The sequence below is a fragment of the Canis lupus genome, chromosome 6 (assembly GCF_011100685.1).
Source record: "Canis lupus familiaris isolate Mischka breed German Shepherd chromosome 6, alternate assembly UU_Cfam_GSD_1.0, whole genome shotgun sequence".
Taxonomy (NCBI): Eukaryota; Metazoa; Chordata; class Mammalia; order Carnivora; family Canidae; genus Canis; species Canis lupus.
Window position 1 is genome coordinate 13,029,444 of NC_049227.1, and position 12,396 is coordinate 13,041,839.

The 12,396-nt window shown below is 53.4% G+C and overlaps 1 protein-coding gene across 1 annotated transcript in view; it reads right to left on the bottom strand.

The window, feature by feature from the left end:
• FOXK1 (forkhead box K1) overlaps window positions 1–12,396 on the bottom strand; it is a 67,955-nt gene that overhangs the window by 10,120 nt on the left and 45,439 nt on the right. Inside the window, exons 3-5 of the mRNA XM_038539585.1 lie at window positions 3,534–3,690; window positions 2,760–2,906; window positions 1,912–2,105 (exon numbers count right to left, since the gene is read on the bottom strand). Coding sequence (XP_038395513.1) covers window positions 1,912–2,105; window positions 2,760–2,906; window positions 3,534–3,690 — 498 coding nt within the window. The remainder of the gene's footprint in view (window positions 1–1,911; window positions 2,106–2,759; window positions 2,907–3,533; window positions 3,691–12,396) is intronic.

A 12,396-nucleotide genomic window follows, 5' to 3' on the forward strand; every position in this document is an offset into this window, starting at 1 on the left:
TCACACTCTGCATTTATCAGCACCATGAACACCCCCGGTGAATGGTGCTGCCTGCCTCCCCAGACACAGGGGTGCTTGAGGGCACCCTGGTCTCCTCGGGCACAGACCTGGCTGCCCACCCCCACCCCCTGCCACCCAAGCCTTCCTACTGCTTCTCCCACCTCTTGGCTGGCTCATCTGCCTCCCACCCAGACCTGCAGTCTGTGTGCTTATGCCCACACTCAAACTGGTCATGCTTGGGTCCGTCCCAGCCCCCAAGCCTGTGATGGCTTTCCTTCTGACCACAGGAGCCCAAATTCCTGGCAGGCCCTCTTTAACTCTGTACCAAATCTACCCTACGTCCTACCTGCCTCCCACCCAACACAAACACACCCCCTGCCTCTCTCCTAAAAAATCTAGGTTCTGCAGCCAGGAGAGTCTCTCCCTCTCCTTAATACACAGCTCACACCCACACCCTGCTGGGCCTTCCTTCTGGCCCAAGGTTTTCCTGCCTGCCACTATGCAGGTTCATCAAATCGTGTCCCTAATTCTCAAGTGACCGTGAAGTCAGGCCCACCTTGTCATCCTCCAGAGACACCCCTTATCAGGGTTCCCCGGGCATTACTGGGCGCACAAAGCCAGTTCCATTAACTATGCCCCCAGCTGGACAATAGGCTGGTCTTACAAGTGAAAAGTAGTGCCAGTCACTGTTAAGGGGTTGAACTGTGTACCCAGAAACCACCAATGCTTCCCAAGGTATCTTGCTTGGAGTTAGGGTCTTTACTAACTGAGTCATATGAAGTCAATAGGATGGTCCCTAACCTAGTGACTGGCATCCTCAAAGGGGCAATCTAGACAAAAACGAGCCTGGGGAGATGGCAGGGGAGGATGCAGGCAGGGGTCAGGGTGATGCCTGCATAAGACCAGGGGTGCTGGAGATCACTAGCAAAGCTGCAGAGGCTGGGAGAGGCCTGGAGTAGATGCCCTCATGCCTCCGAGGAACGCACCCTGCTGCCAACTTTGGCTGCAGAAGCGTGAGAGAAGGGTACTGGGCATTCAGGCCACCAAGTCTGTGGTCCTCTGCTACTGCAGCACTAGCAAACTCACAGTTCCTCTAACAAAATCTCTCTCAAATTCCTTTTTAAGCAATGGGCCTTTTGGAAAATCTGAGCTCAGCTGGAACGTTCTGAGTTCCTACCTTACCTGTACAACCATCACCTTTGCTCCAATTTTTAGTTTGGTTACAGAACTGAGAATCATGACAGACCCTGTATCAGACATTTCTGGACATCTGAGCAGTCTTTCGTGGAATCACGTCTGACAAACAACGAAGTGCAAAGCACCAGGTTCCAAGATTTCCTTCCAGGGGAAGAATTTCAGAGAGCATCTGTCCTCTATTCTTCACCCATGCCTTCCCTGGACTGGTGACCTCGGGAAGACCTCTGGGCCCTCCATGGGCAGCTTAGCCTGACAGACCGTGCTGACTACAAGTGCATGGAGCAGGAGAGGCCCTGACCAGAGGGCCGACAGAGGCCACATCCCAACATCAGCTCCATCAATGACAGGAAGCCTGTGTGAGCTCAACAAGCCCTGTTCTGTGTGTCCCTCAGGGTGCAGCATTTCACCAGGGCCAGGGTGGCGGTTTACTGGGTCCCTCCAGCCCTCCTGCTAGTGAGCTTGCTTCCACGGAACCCTGGGAGCTGCAGTCCCCTTCTAACCCCCTTTGGTTTAGGTACTGTTCCCACCATCACCTACGTTTCAGCTTCTGAGAACTGACATGTCAGAGAAGCAGCCAGTGGTGAGTGTACTAACTGTACCATCATAAAGTTCTTTGGTCCTGAGGTGGTCTCGATGGAAAACACAAAACTGCTCCTGTGAATGTGGACAGTGGGAGAAGACAGACTCTGCCCAAGGAGCAGAGCAGGGGCTTACCTGGACGACAGAGGCCCAAAGGGGGTGCGGAAGCAGGAGACACCCCTCTGCCTCCGTTTTCGGAATGCCTGTTCCACGAGCTTAGCTTCTGAGGCAGGGTCTATTCGCCAAAAAGACCCCTTCCCAGGCTCCTCCTGGGAACGAGGGACTTTAATAAAGTAACGGTTCAAGGAGAGGTTGTGTCGGATCGAATTCTGTGGGCAAGCAGAGATACTCACCAATTAGTAAGTCAGAAAACCAGCCCCAAATCTGAACCCCAGCCACAAGACTAGAGGTGATGGGGCAGGTGGCGTTCATGCCAGCGAGAGCACTCCACGGGGCCGCTAGGTGCTCGTATTCTACTGGGCAGTGCAAAGGCACAGTGGTCGTGTTTCCTTGTAAAATTCAACACAGCGTTCCTTGTAGACAAAGTGCAATAGAAGGACAAGCTGGAGTCCAGGAGCGTACTGGTTCGAAGCCTGCACTAAGTCAACTGGCCAGTGGGAAGGAGCAACTTTGAGGAAAATGGTCCCAAACAAGTGTGACACAGCTTAGTTATGTCTTGCATGGCCCATGGCATGATGGGACATGTGGGCTGCTGCTGGAGCACGTGTGTACAGTCCATTTCCAACATAGTGCAGCACTGTAAGGTGGGGTGAGCGTGAGGTACATACATACATCCCTCTCCACATCAGAGGGAGAGAAGTCTATGTGGACTCAGGGGGCCATTGCTCATTTTACATGCACCACGGGCCATCAACAGAGACACCCTCTATCACTTTCTGTTCGTCTCACAGAAAACCACAGCCTGTTGACTCCCTTGTTCCAAGACTATGGACTCATCTGGCTTCTTGGGCCCAAGGCCTCACCTGCCAGCCTTTGTCAGCTGTCCGGTAGTAAGGGTAATGCTTGGTGATGTGGGCGTAGATCCCGCTTAGTGTTAGCTGCCTGTCCTGCGCGGACGAGATGGCCTGCACGATCAGCTGAGCGTAGGAGTACGGTGGCTTCGACTCGTCCTGAGAAGAAAGGCGGCATGCCGTTAGCTCCAGAAGGACCTTCCAAGCCACCACCCTCACCTCTACCCCGCGTGTCCTGCTACCAATTGGGACAGACTGGAAGGGCGTGCCCACCTAACCTGGTCCCTGGACCACCACCCACTTCCCTGATGTGCATGCACAAAACTAGGGACAGCCATTCCTGCCCCATGCAAGGAAAAATCAAATTCTCATCATACTTTAATTCTGAAATTTCTCCCTCTACAGATTGGTTTAAAAACAGGTATCACAAGAGAATGAGCTGAAATACAAAGTTGTAAGGAAAACCTTGTCGACTAATTAAAACCCTGAAACTGTCCTGTCACCAACAGATGGGACGAGGATAGAATGCTAATGAGGTGCAGAGTGGGAAAGAACAGTGTGCGTGGGGCCTAAGTGTGATGTTGGTAATTGAGCAAATGCTTGCTCTCGGGGTGGGGGGGGATGGGCAGGCAGAGCCAGTGTTCTGCCTCCGAGTGCAGCTCATTTTCAGGCTGGCACCCCAGAAGCCCGCCACCCTCACTGGAGCAGCCACACACAGCCGTGTGTGTGGCTGCTCTGTGCCCCATGCCCGGTCACCACATGGCCATGCGCCGTGAGGCCTGAGACCTTAGGGCTGTCCCCTCCAGACGTGTCTGCCTGCTGCTCTGAGGCGGCCTTTGCTGCAAACTCTGCTGCCAGCTGCAGGTCTGAGGTCACATTCTGAACAAAGCGGTAACCGGATGACCCGGCTCCACGTGGACTGGCCGGGCAGGAGTTGGGAACACTGCAGAGAGAAACAACAGGTCCTAAGTACATGATCCTGAAAAGGAGGAGGACTTGACGTCACAGGATTTCAGGACCCGGCTGGGTGATGCAGGGAGACAGAGAAATTCGACCCCTTTCTTTCCTGTGTTGTCATGACACTGCACCTGGCCTTTGATAAAGGACGGACCAAGTGCAACCAGAAAACAGTCTGCGTCCACGCATGGCAGGTGCGATGTGGGGTATTCTAGCAGCAGTTTCTGCTTGCGGTGGGGAACCGTGGGCCCTGAGAGGCAGGTTTACATGGCAGCCACTCAGCAGGCCCCCTACTCGGGTCCCCACTCCCTCTGCACACAGCCAGCAGGTAGGCAGGGCTGACCATGCCCTGCTGCTGCTGTCGCATGCTCACTGTCCACACGAGGGCGCTGTGGGCAAAGGTTGGGGAGATGAAGACTTGAGAGAGGGTGTGAGGACCTCTGGGCCGGACCGCCCCCAGTTTCTTGGTGCCACAGCTACTGCTCCAGCCTCTACTGATGCTGGCTCTCTCTCCTGGGCTGCAGTACCAATCCAAAGTGAGAAACTGCAGCCAAATACATGGGCTGGACACACTCATGGCTCAAGGCCACTCCCAGTTCCAGCGGGTTCTGAGCACACACTGCTGGTGCCAGGCCTGCAGGAACCCTGGCCTGCTTCCTGCGGGAGCTCACCTGGCCCAGCTCACCAGCGACAGGCATTGGCACAATGCCTCTCGTTAACAAGGTGGACTTTGGTTATCAAATTACAACGAAATTCTGATTCTGAAAACTAATTCTGTTACATAATATTCACAGGAAATCAATGCAAACACTAAAAGTGGGTAACAAGCCCAGGTAAGAGGTGCCCCTGCTAGGTGCTGACCAGAGCCCCATTCGCCAGCCTCATGGCAGGACCCTGGGTGCCCTGGCCCCTACTGTCCCAGGAGCAGGGACAAGGCCAGTGTGCCCGTACTCCACCTCCTTCAAGTCACAGAGAACTCAGGCCCCTGCCTTCAGGAGAGCTCCTCCAAGGCCAGAACCCTACAGGAACCATCCAGAGGCCCCAGGTTTTAGAGCATGCCCTATGTGCTCCTGCGTCCTCCCCTCTGTCCCATTTCCCCTGCCTAAACATCCTTTCCCTTCTGCCCAAATGACAAGATACCTTCCCAATCCCCAAAACTCCAACTCCGATGCTCACTGACCCAGCTGCCCAGCTCCTTCCTGGAAACGCACCCCACCCCCACCCCAGAACCTTCCTCCTCCCCCAGGCCCAGTCAGCAATCACAGCTCAGAGGCTGTCTCCCTCATGCAACAGGTACTAGGAAGGACAGGACAAAGGGACCTCAGCTGACTCTGGCCATTATTCCTTTGTGGTGAGGAACCTGCGCACACCACACAGCCCCAGCGCAGGGGGATCAAGGCCTGAGCAGAGGTCAGGAGTAGAACGCATCACCAACTGAGCCCCTCAGACATCCCGGATTGCAAGGACTCTTATCTGATAAGTCTTCTTCTCTGCTGGGTTCCCCCAGACACAGCAGAGATAGGTGTGTGAGAACAGACTCCCACAACACAAGTAGGCTTGCTTAGTAAAGGCAGGAAACAGTAATAAAAGCAGCTTTTCTTAACTTAATTCAGAACCAAATATATAAAACCCAAGCTTGTAATGTCAGGGTGGGAGGGGGACAGAAAATCTCTCTCTAGTAACACATTCACACGCTCAGAAGCAGGCTTCTCAAATGCAGCCATTTGGGAAATAAATGCCACCATACACAGCATGAAGCTGTGGTTAGATGGTCACACAACCCTGATGTGAGGGGCTTTTCCTGAAGGTTCTCTGCACTGTGTTCTGCCAAACGATGCAGAAGTGCTGGATGCACCGGGCAAAGGCAGCCCTGTCAACCCTGCTTTGTTCCTGAACACATCCATCGCCCCTCTGACAGAGCACGGTTGGGCAGGTCCCGGCTGTGACCCCAGAGCTGCCCAGCAGGCCTGTCCCAGGAGAACGTGTGTCTGTGCACAGCCTTTCTGGCCTCAGAGCAGCTAGCTCCTCCCTGAACCCCACTCAGCTGTCGCCACAGTCTGGCCTCCACGGAGAGGGCTGTGCCTGGTACCCAGCTGCCCTGGCATCATGCTGCCATCTGAAGAGAAGGACGACAGCAAGATGCCAGGTGAGCTGGGCTCCCAGATGGGCCTCAGAGGGTGAGTGTCAGATGGCGGCCCGGGGGCTTACAGCAAGGCTCTCACACACTAGGGAAGCCCACCAGGATGCTCAGTGTCCCATCCAGAGTTGTATCCTGCCCCACTGAAAATCTCCCTCACTTCTAGCAAAAGCTGGGGGGGGGGGGGGGAGTTTGGTTTTTTTTTGGAGTAGGCTTCATGCCCATCATGGGGCTTGAACTCACAACCCTGAGATCAAGAGTTGCCTGCCCTACTGACTGAGCCACAAGGCACCCTGGAAATAATTCTTAAAGTACAAACACACATGTGTAACTCTGAAGGGAATAGGAGAGAGAGGACATGGTAGGGACCTCCTGGGACGCCAGGCTTGAGCAAAGTACTGCTCGCTTTGTGGGTGTGGGGGGTCCCCCACTGCCCAGGTGTGTGGGAAGTCTCAATGTAGGCACACAGTAAAGCAGTAGAGGCCGAGCAGCCGCGACCTACCAGATGTCACACAAAACAAATGCCTGTTCTTCCTGGTTCAAGATTAAAGGTGGAAATGAAACTGAACGCGCACTTTAGACCATTGGTCGCTGATTCTACCTTTGGTGGGAAAATAGCTCCTAAGTCATGCTTTTGTTTCAGGTGAGAAAGGTTTATGGTTTTGGGTGGTGGCTGCTTGGGCTGGCCTGTCCTGCCAGCAGCTGCTCTGGATTGGGGCTGCTGTGGCACCAGGGCAAACCCAAGGACGGACCCCTGTAACCACGCAAGTCATACCTGGCAATGACATTGCATCATATGTTTACAAATATTGGAAAAGAATGAACAGCCTGATGGGAAAAGGTGTTTCCAGGTCTAACTATGATGGTAAGAATTTAAGCTGAGGAAAATGCATGCATTTTTTCTATGCCCATGCATAACAGGGCAGCTGATGAAGTCTGTCCCTGGTGCCCACAGTGAGCCTTTCCCATGGTGTCTGCTGCCACCTGTCCAGGGTGCCCCCAAGCCCTGCAGGGCCCTCAACACCCACTCAGGTGCCTGCCGGTCCTAGGTGCCCTGGGGTTGTGGCATGTGGGGTGGGGGGGACCTGGTGGTGCCCACACAGGCAAGCAGGGGGCAGCAGGGGGTGAAAAGAGCGAAACAGAGTGTGGCCTCAACCCCAGAATGGCACAGACCATGGTGACTAGCTGGTGAGAAGGCTGCTAATGCACTTGCAGAAGACAGGGAAACGTCCTTAGAATTTTAAAAAGAGGAGAAAGGCAAGTTCAGTAAGTATAGCCAGAAAGCCCCCAAAAGGCCCAGGAAGCCACCAGGAACGGAAGGGAGGGCAGTGAGGGGTATGAGCAGGGGGGAAGCTCCACGGAAACAAGAGGGTCATCTCCCGGCGCCCCAAATGCATGGACACTGCAAACAGCGGGTCTGAGAGGGTCTGAGCCAGAGGAGTACTAACCTCTCTAACGACAACACTCAAAGATAGACAGTGATTGTAAGTTGTCAGGAAAAAAAATGTGTCCACAGAGGAGAGAGTGTGAATGGAGGAGAATGATGATTTTCTGGCATGGAAGATTTTTTTTTTTTTTTAATTTACCTGTCTTGAATTCTTTCCTAGGAAGCAGCTAGAGGATGTTCCCTGATAAAAACTGAGGAGATCAGGGAAATGGAAAGACAGACTGAGCAGAAGGAGCTCCCAGAATTACCGGGAAGCCGATCCCAGGGTCGGAGGTGCCCCAGGCTGGTCCAGGTAGAAGGAGACTGGGCATCCAAGGAGGGTCTTCCCAACAGGTCGGCATGACAGACGGAGCTGGGAGCGTGGGACACTGATGGGGGCAGAGGGTGGATGTGCCAGTCACAGGGACACCGAGCCTGAACCAAACACAGCAGACAGGCCCAAAGACCCCCCAGGCGGGGACAGCCGGAGCAGGAGCAAGGAAAAGTAGGCACTGCAGCTGGCACAGACAGGCTAAGAAATCGCCAACACTCACTGACCCAACAGTCCTGAGGTGCCAGGGTGGGGACGGAAAACAAAACCCCTAATTTCCACCTAGGAAGTCGACACAAGACACACCGAGAGGCCCAGAGAATCGCATAGTGGGCCATGCAGAGACGAGCAAACACTGGCAGAGCACTGAGGCGGGCAGGGACTGTCCCCGTGGTGCCACCGTGGTGGACATTTTGGTTCTTGTACCCTTTGGTTCTTTTATCCCTTTGATAAAAACCCAACTTTGTAAAAGCTTCAACACAATCAGCATTGGTGCCACCAGCTAGAACCACGCTCAACCGTTATGCGCAATCTGCTGGCCAGCATCTGATCTCCAAGTGAGCCATTGGGAGCATTTAGAGACGTGCCCCGTGCACCTGTCCTGGGAATGGCACAGTGGGGGGAGCTTCATTTTCTGAAATGTCTGAGTTCTGTATACTGCATACAGTCTTTCTGTAGTCTGAAAAAAATAGGAGAACAGGGAAAGAAGGTCCCCAGAGGGCAGCTTCTGAGACCTCTCTTTAGGGATGCTTAAGAATAATGCGATGCTGCGGAATCCTGTGAAGCTCAAAAGCATAGGTCATTTCTGAAATGCATCCTGCCCCGCACACAACAGTCGGCAAGTCATCAGCCCAGACATCACAAGGTGTGTGCATGCCGAGGAGCAGCCCGCCTGGTGCAGACCTTGAGGGGCACGCAGCCCCCGCGCCCACTCAGCTCCTGTTCTCCAGGTTATTCCTGCTTCCTACCGCCCAGAGTGTGAGGCCTGGGAAGGGCCCTCCGTCACTGGGTCATGTGCCCACAGGCCGGGCGACACCCAGAAGGCTCGGGCAAGAACACTTAAAGCATGAACCTTCAAAGGGCCCGTAAGAGGTGTCCATGAACCGGGACACGGCCACCTCCATAAAGATAAGAACTTTCTCTCCACATTCTAGAGCCAAAACACACCGTGGCATGGATTTTGGCAGAAGGGAAAATACAAAGAACATGGAGGGCCGGCCTTTCTGTGTGGATAAGCCAATTTTTATTTCCCTGGACCTCTTGGGCAGGGAAAGGGCCCAGGGCGGGGGGGGCAGGGTGGGAGTCCACAGGTACAGGTGCCAGGAAGTGGCCCCCAGGTGAGCCACGGATGACGTGCTCCAAGACCACCAGGTGAGGGCCTCGGCTGGCACGACAGGAAGTGTCTGGAGGCCGAGCTGGGAGCGGTGACGCAGGAAACATCACCCCAAGGAAAGATACGTCACTCCATGGAAGGACCCGCCACCCTATGCAAGGGCCCGTCTGCGGAGGGACACAAGCACTTCTCCTGGGACGGGACAGATGACAGGGAAGGGCGGGCAGCCGAGCTCCAACCACCAATGAGGTGGAACTGCACCTGAAGATGACGGTTAGGGGTGGTTTCATTTTGAAGGCAGTGGCCTAGACTTTGCCAGACTTCCCAGCACAAATTACTCTGGTTTTTGATCTCTACCCTGAAAAAAAAAATCAAGGAAAAGCTTCTTAAAGAAGCAGCTTGTAAAGTCTGGCTCTTAGTGACAACCAGCTCCTCTTTCCTCCCGCTTCATTTCAGCTCTGGCTTTAAAACTCTTAGCTCTGAGGACTCTTTATAGGTTGGTCTCTTGTTTTGTAAAACCCAGAAAACGGTTAATTGATTTCTTCTTCCTAAAAACACTTCTTTGCAAAAAAAAAAAAAAAAAAGTCAGCAAAATGCTGCTGAAGACAGCAGAATTTATTTCAAAGAGCATTCATTCATTTTCTGGGTGGAGTACATCAGTGAAAAAAAAAAAAAAACACAAACAAACGCCCAAAAACAAAACAAACCCAACCACAGGCGGCCACACCCCCTGGCCCACAGCGCTGGGGAAGCAAAAAAAAAAAAAAAAAAAAAAAAGGTCAAACAGAAAGGAAGGCGGGCAGGGTCGGAGGGTGGGGCGGGGGCTGTTGGTTGGAGAGAATGTTCCTACAGGGACTCCAGTGGCTCAGAAAACCCTGGAGGGGACAGAGACCCGGGGCAGGGCGCTGGAGAAACTGGGGCCTGGGAGAAAAGCAACCCACACCGGGGCCCCCAGGCAACGCGGGGAGCTGGCCAATAGCAGGAGCAGGACGAGGGAGGACCAAACTAGGAGAAGAGGTGTCCTCCCCTCCCACTGTGTCGTCAGAAGGACGGGCAGCGACAGCCGCGGGGGTGCCAGCCCCCTCCACCCCACCCCTTGCAGAGATGGGCCCTCCTCCCCTCCTCAGTCATGGGAGGGGTGGGAGGGAGCGTCCCAGGGATTAGAGCAGAGGTGGTGAGAGCAGGGGTGGTGGCAGTTAGTAAACCCGAGGCTCCACCCCACCACAGCCCAGGAGAGGAGCAGGATCTTGGCAAGCGAAACCACTGCGGCCTCCGAGGTTTCTAAACACTCGATTGGATTCCACAGTGCCAAGATAAACGGATGTAAACAGAAATCCTCTGTGATATTTAAAGGCCAAAAATGGGAGAGAGGGCTGGTCCCACCATGACTATCTTCTCTCCATATCTTTTGCCAGATGAACAGGAGAAGGGGAGCCCAGGACACAGCGTCCCCCCCCAACCCCACAGCTCCCCCCCAGGGCTGGCCCCAGGGCTGGCCCCTCACAAGCCACACCTGCTTCAAGTCCCAATTCTGCTTCAACAGCTCCCTTAACTGCTTCCGGCTACAGCCTCCCTTCCAACACAAAAACTACAGGAGCGCCCGAAGCCTGGTTTGAATATCTTAACCGGGTGGCTACTGTGTTGATTTGGAATATTACTGGAAGATATATTTATTTTCTGAAGCCCTCCAGGTATAAGCCAACATATTTTTCTCTCTTAGAATGCATCTATTTGGCTGTACTATACACTGATAATTAACAATCCCATGCCGACCAACTGCTCGGGTTTTGCTGGGTGCCAAAGGTCCTCCACGACCAGCCCCTCACTGCCCAGGACCAGCCCCCAGCTGCCAGCGGCACAGGCGTGAAACATTGCTGGTCCCTGTGTCCACTGCTGCTTTACAGTACTGCTGGGTAAAGGGGTCAGCACAGGCAAGTTTCGGTATCAGCTTCACAGAGATGTCATTCCCCCATTAAAGAACTGAGGGGTTTTCGGTATACTCAAGAGTTGTGCAACCATCACCACGGTTTGATTCCAAAGCGTTTGCATCATTGCCCCAGAAACAAATGCCATACCAGCTGGATGGCACTTCCTCTGACCCCCAGCCCCTGGCAACCACTTGCCAGTCTTTCTCTAGATCCGCCTGTTCCAGCATTTCCTATCAATGGATCATAACGGTGTGCGGTCTTTTGCATCTGGCTGCCTTCACTCTGCATTATGTTTCCATGGGTCATCTGAGTTATGCCAGGTGTCAGCACTTCATTCCTTTTTTTATGGCCAAACAACATTCCATTGTAAATATTCCACATTTGACTTAGCCGCTCATTAGATGACAGACATTTGAGTCGCTTCTGCTTCGGGGCTATTATGAATAATGCTGCCCTGAGCCCTTGTGTGCAAGCTCTTGCCTGAACCTCCTGCTGCTCAGGTGAGTGGCTGGCTCACAGAGTGGCCCTTCAGCACTGCGAGGAAGAGCTGGACTGTTTTTCCACGTGGCTACACCATCTCACTATATACGACTTCTTACTCACAGATGAACTACACACAGGTAAGCAAGTGTAGGAACATTTTCATGGCGTGACCATAAAACTCAGGTTCTAGAATAAGTTCAAGTTAGCCGCCTGAAACAACAATGGGATCACATGATCAGTTTGGGGTTTTAAAGCAGAGCCATTCTAGAAACCTGAAATAAATGCAAGTAGTAGTTGAGACACTGCAGGCCCAGTGCTAAGTACAGGACCTAACGCACTCCTGGGTTTTGGTAAGCAGCTGCTTGTCCCCGTCTGCCAGAGTTGGGACCTCTGAGTTTCCCTTTACAACAAGGTAAACAAGGCCCAATGAGGCAGCAGGGGCCTGCCTCAGTTGCCCCTGGTTCTCTATTAACTAGATACTTGGCTAGAGCCAGAATTTGGGTCCTAGTCTTGAGTTCCAGGCCACGTCCCGTTCAGCACTGTCCCTACCATTCTCTCTGTAAGAGCAAGTCACACCTACTCACTGGCTCTGCAGGACACCAATTCCAAGCCAGCTCAATGTATACTGTTCCCAGTATGTCAGCAACACGTCCCGGCAGGAAAATAAGAGGCATGGGTGAGGCATGATTATTACAGAAAGAATGGGGGATACGCAGTTCTAGAACATGAGGACCTCTGGAGCAGGGACACTCAGTGAGGGAAGGCACAGCATCCGACAAGACGGCTGCAGAGACAGCAAAGCTCCCGCCACTGGAGCAGCCATTTTCAAAGTGTGGCTCAGGGGCCCCTGTAGGAAGTGATGTGACCTGCCTTTTCCAGGTCTGACATCTACACCGATGACACACTGGCCATGGGGGAGGCTGCTGGTGCTGTGGTGGGAGCACCAAAATGCACAGTGGTCACTGCACCCCAGGGGTCATACACGCAGTAAAAGGAAAGCGAGTTTCACTGAGAATGTCCTTAACAAAGTTCTAAAATAGTTTAACATGTATAA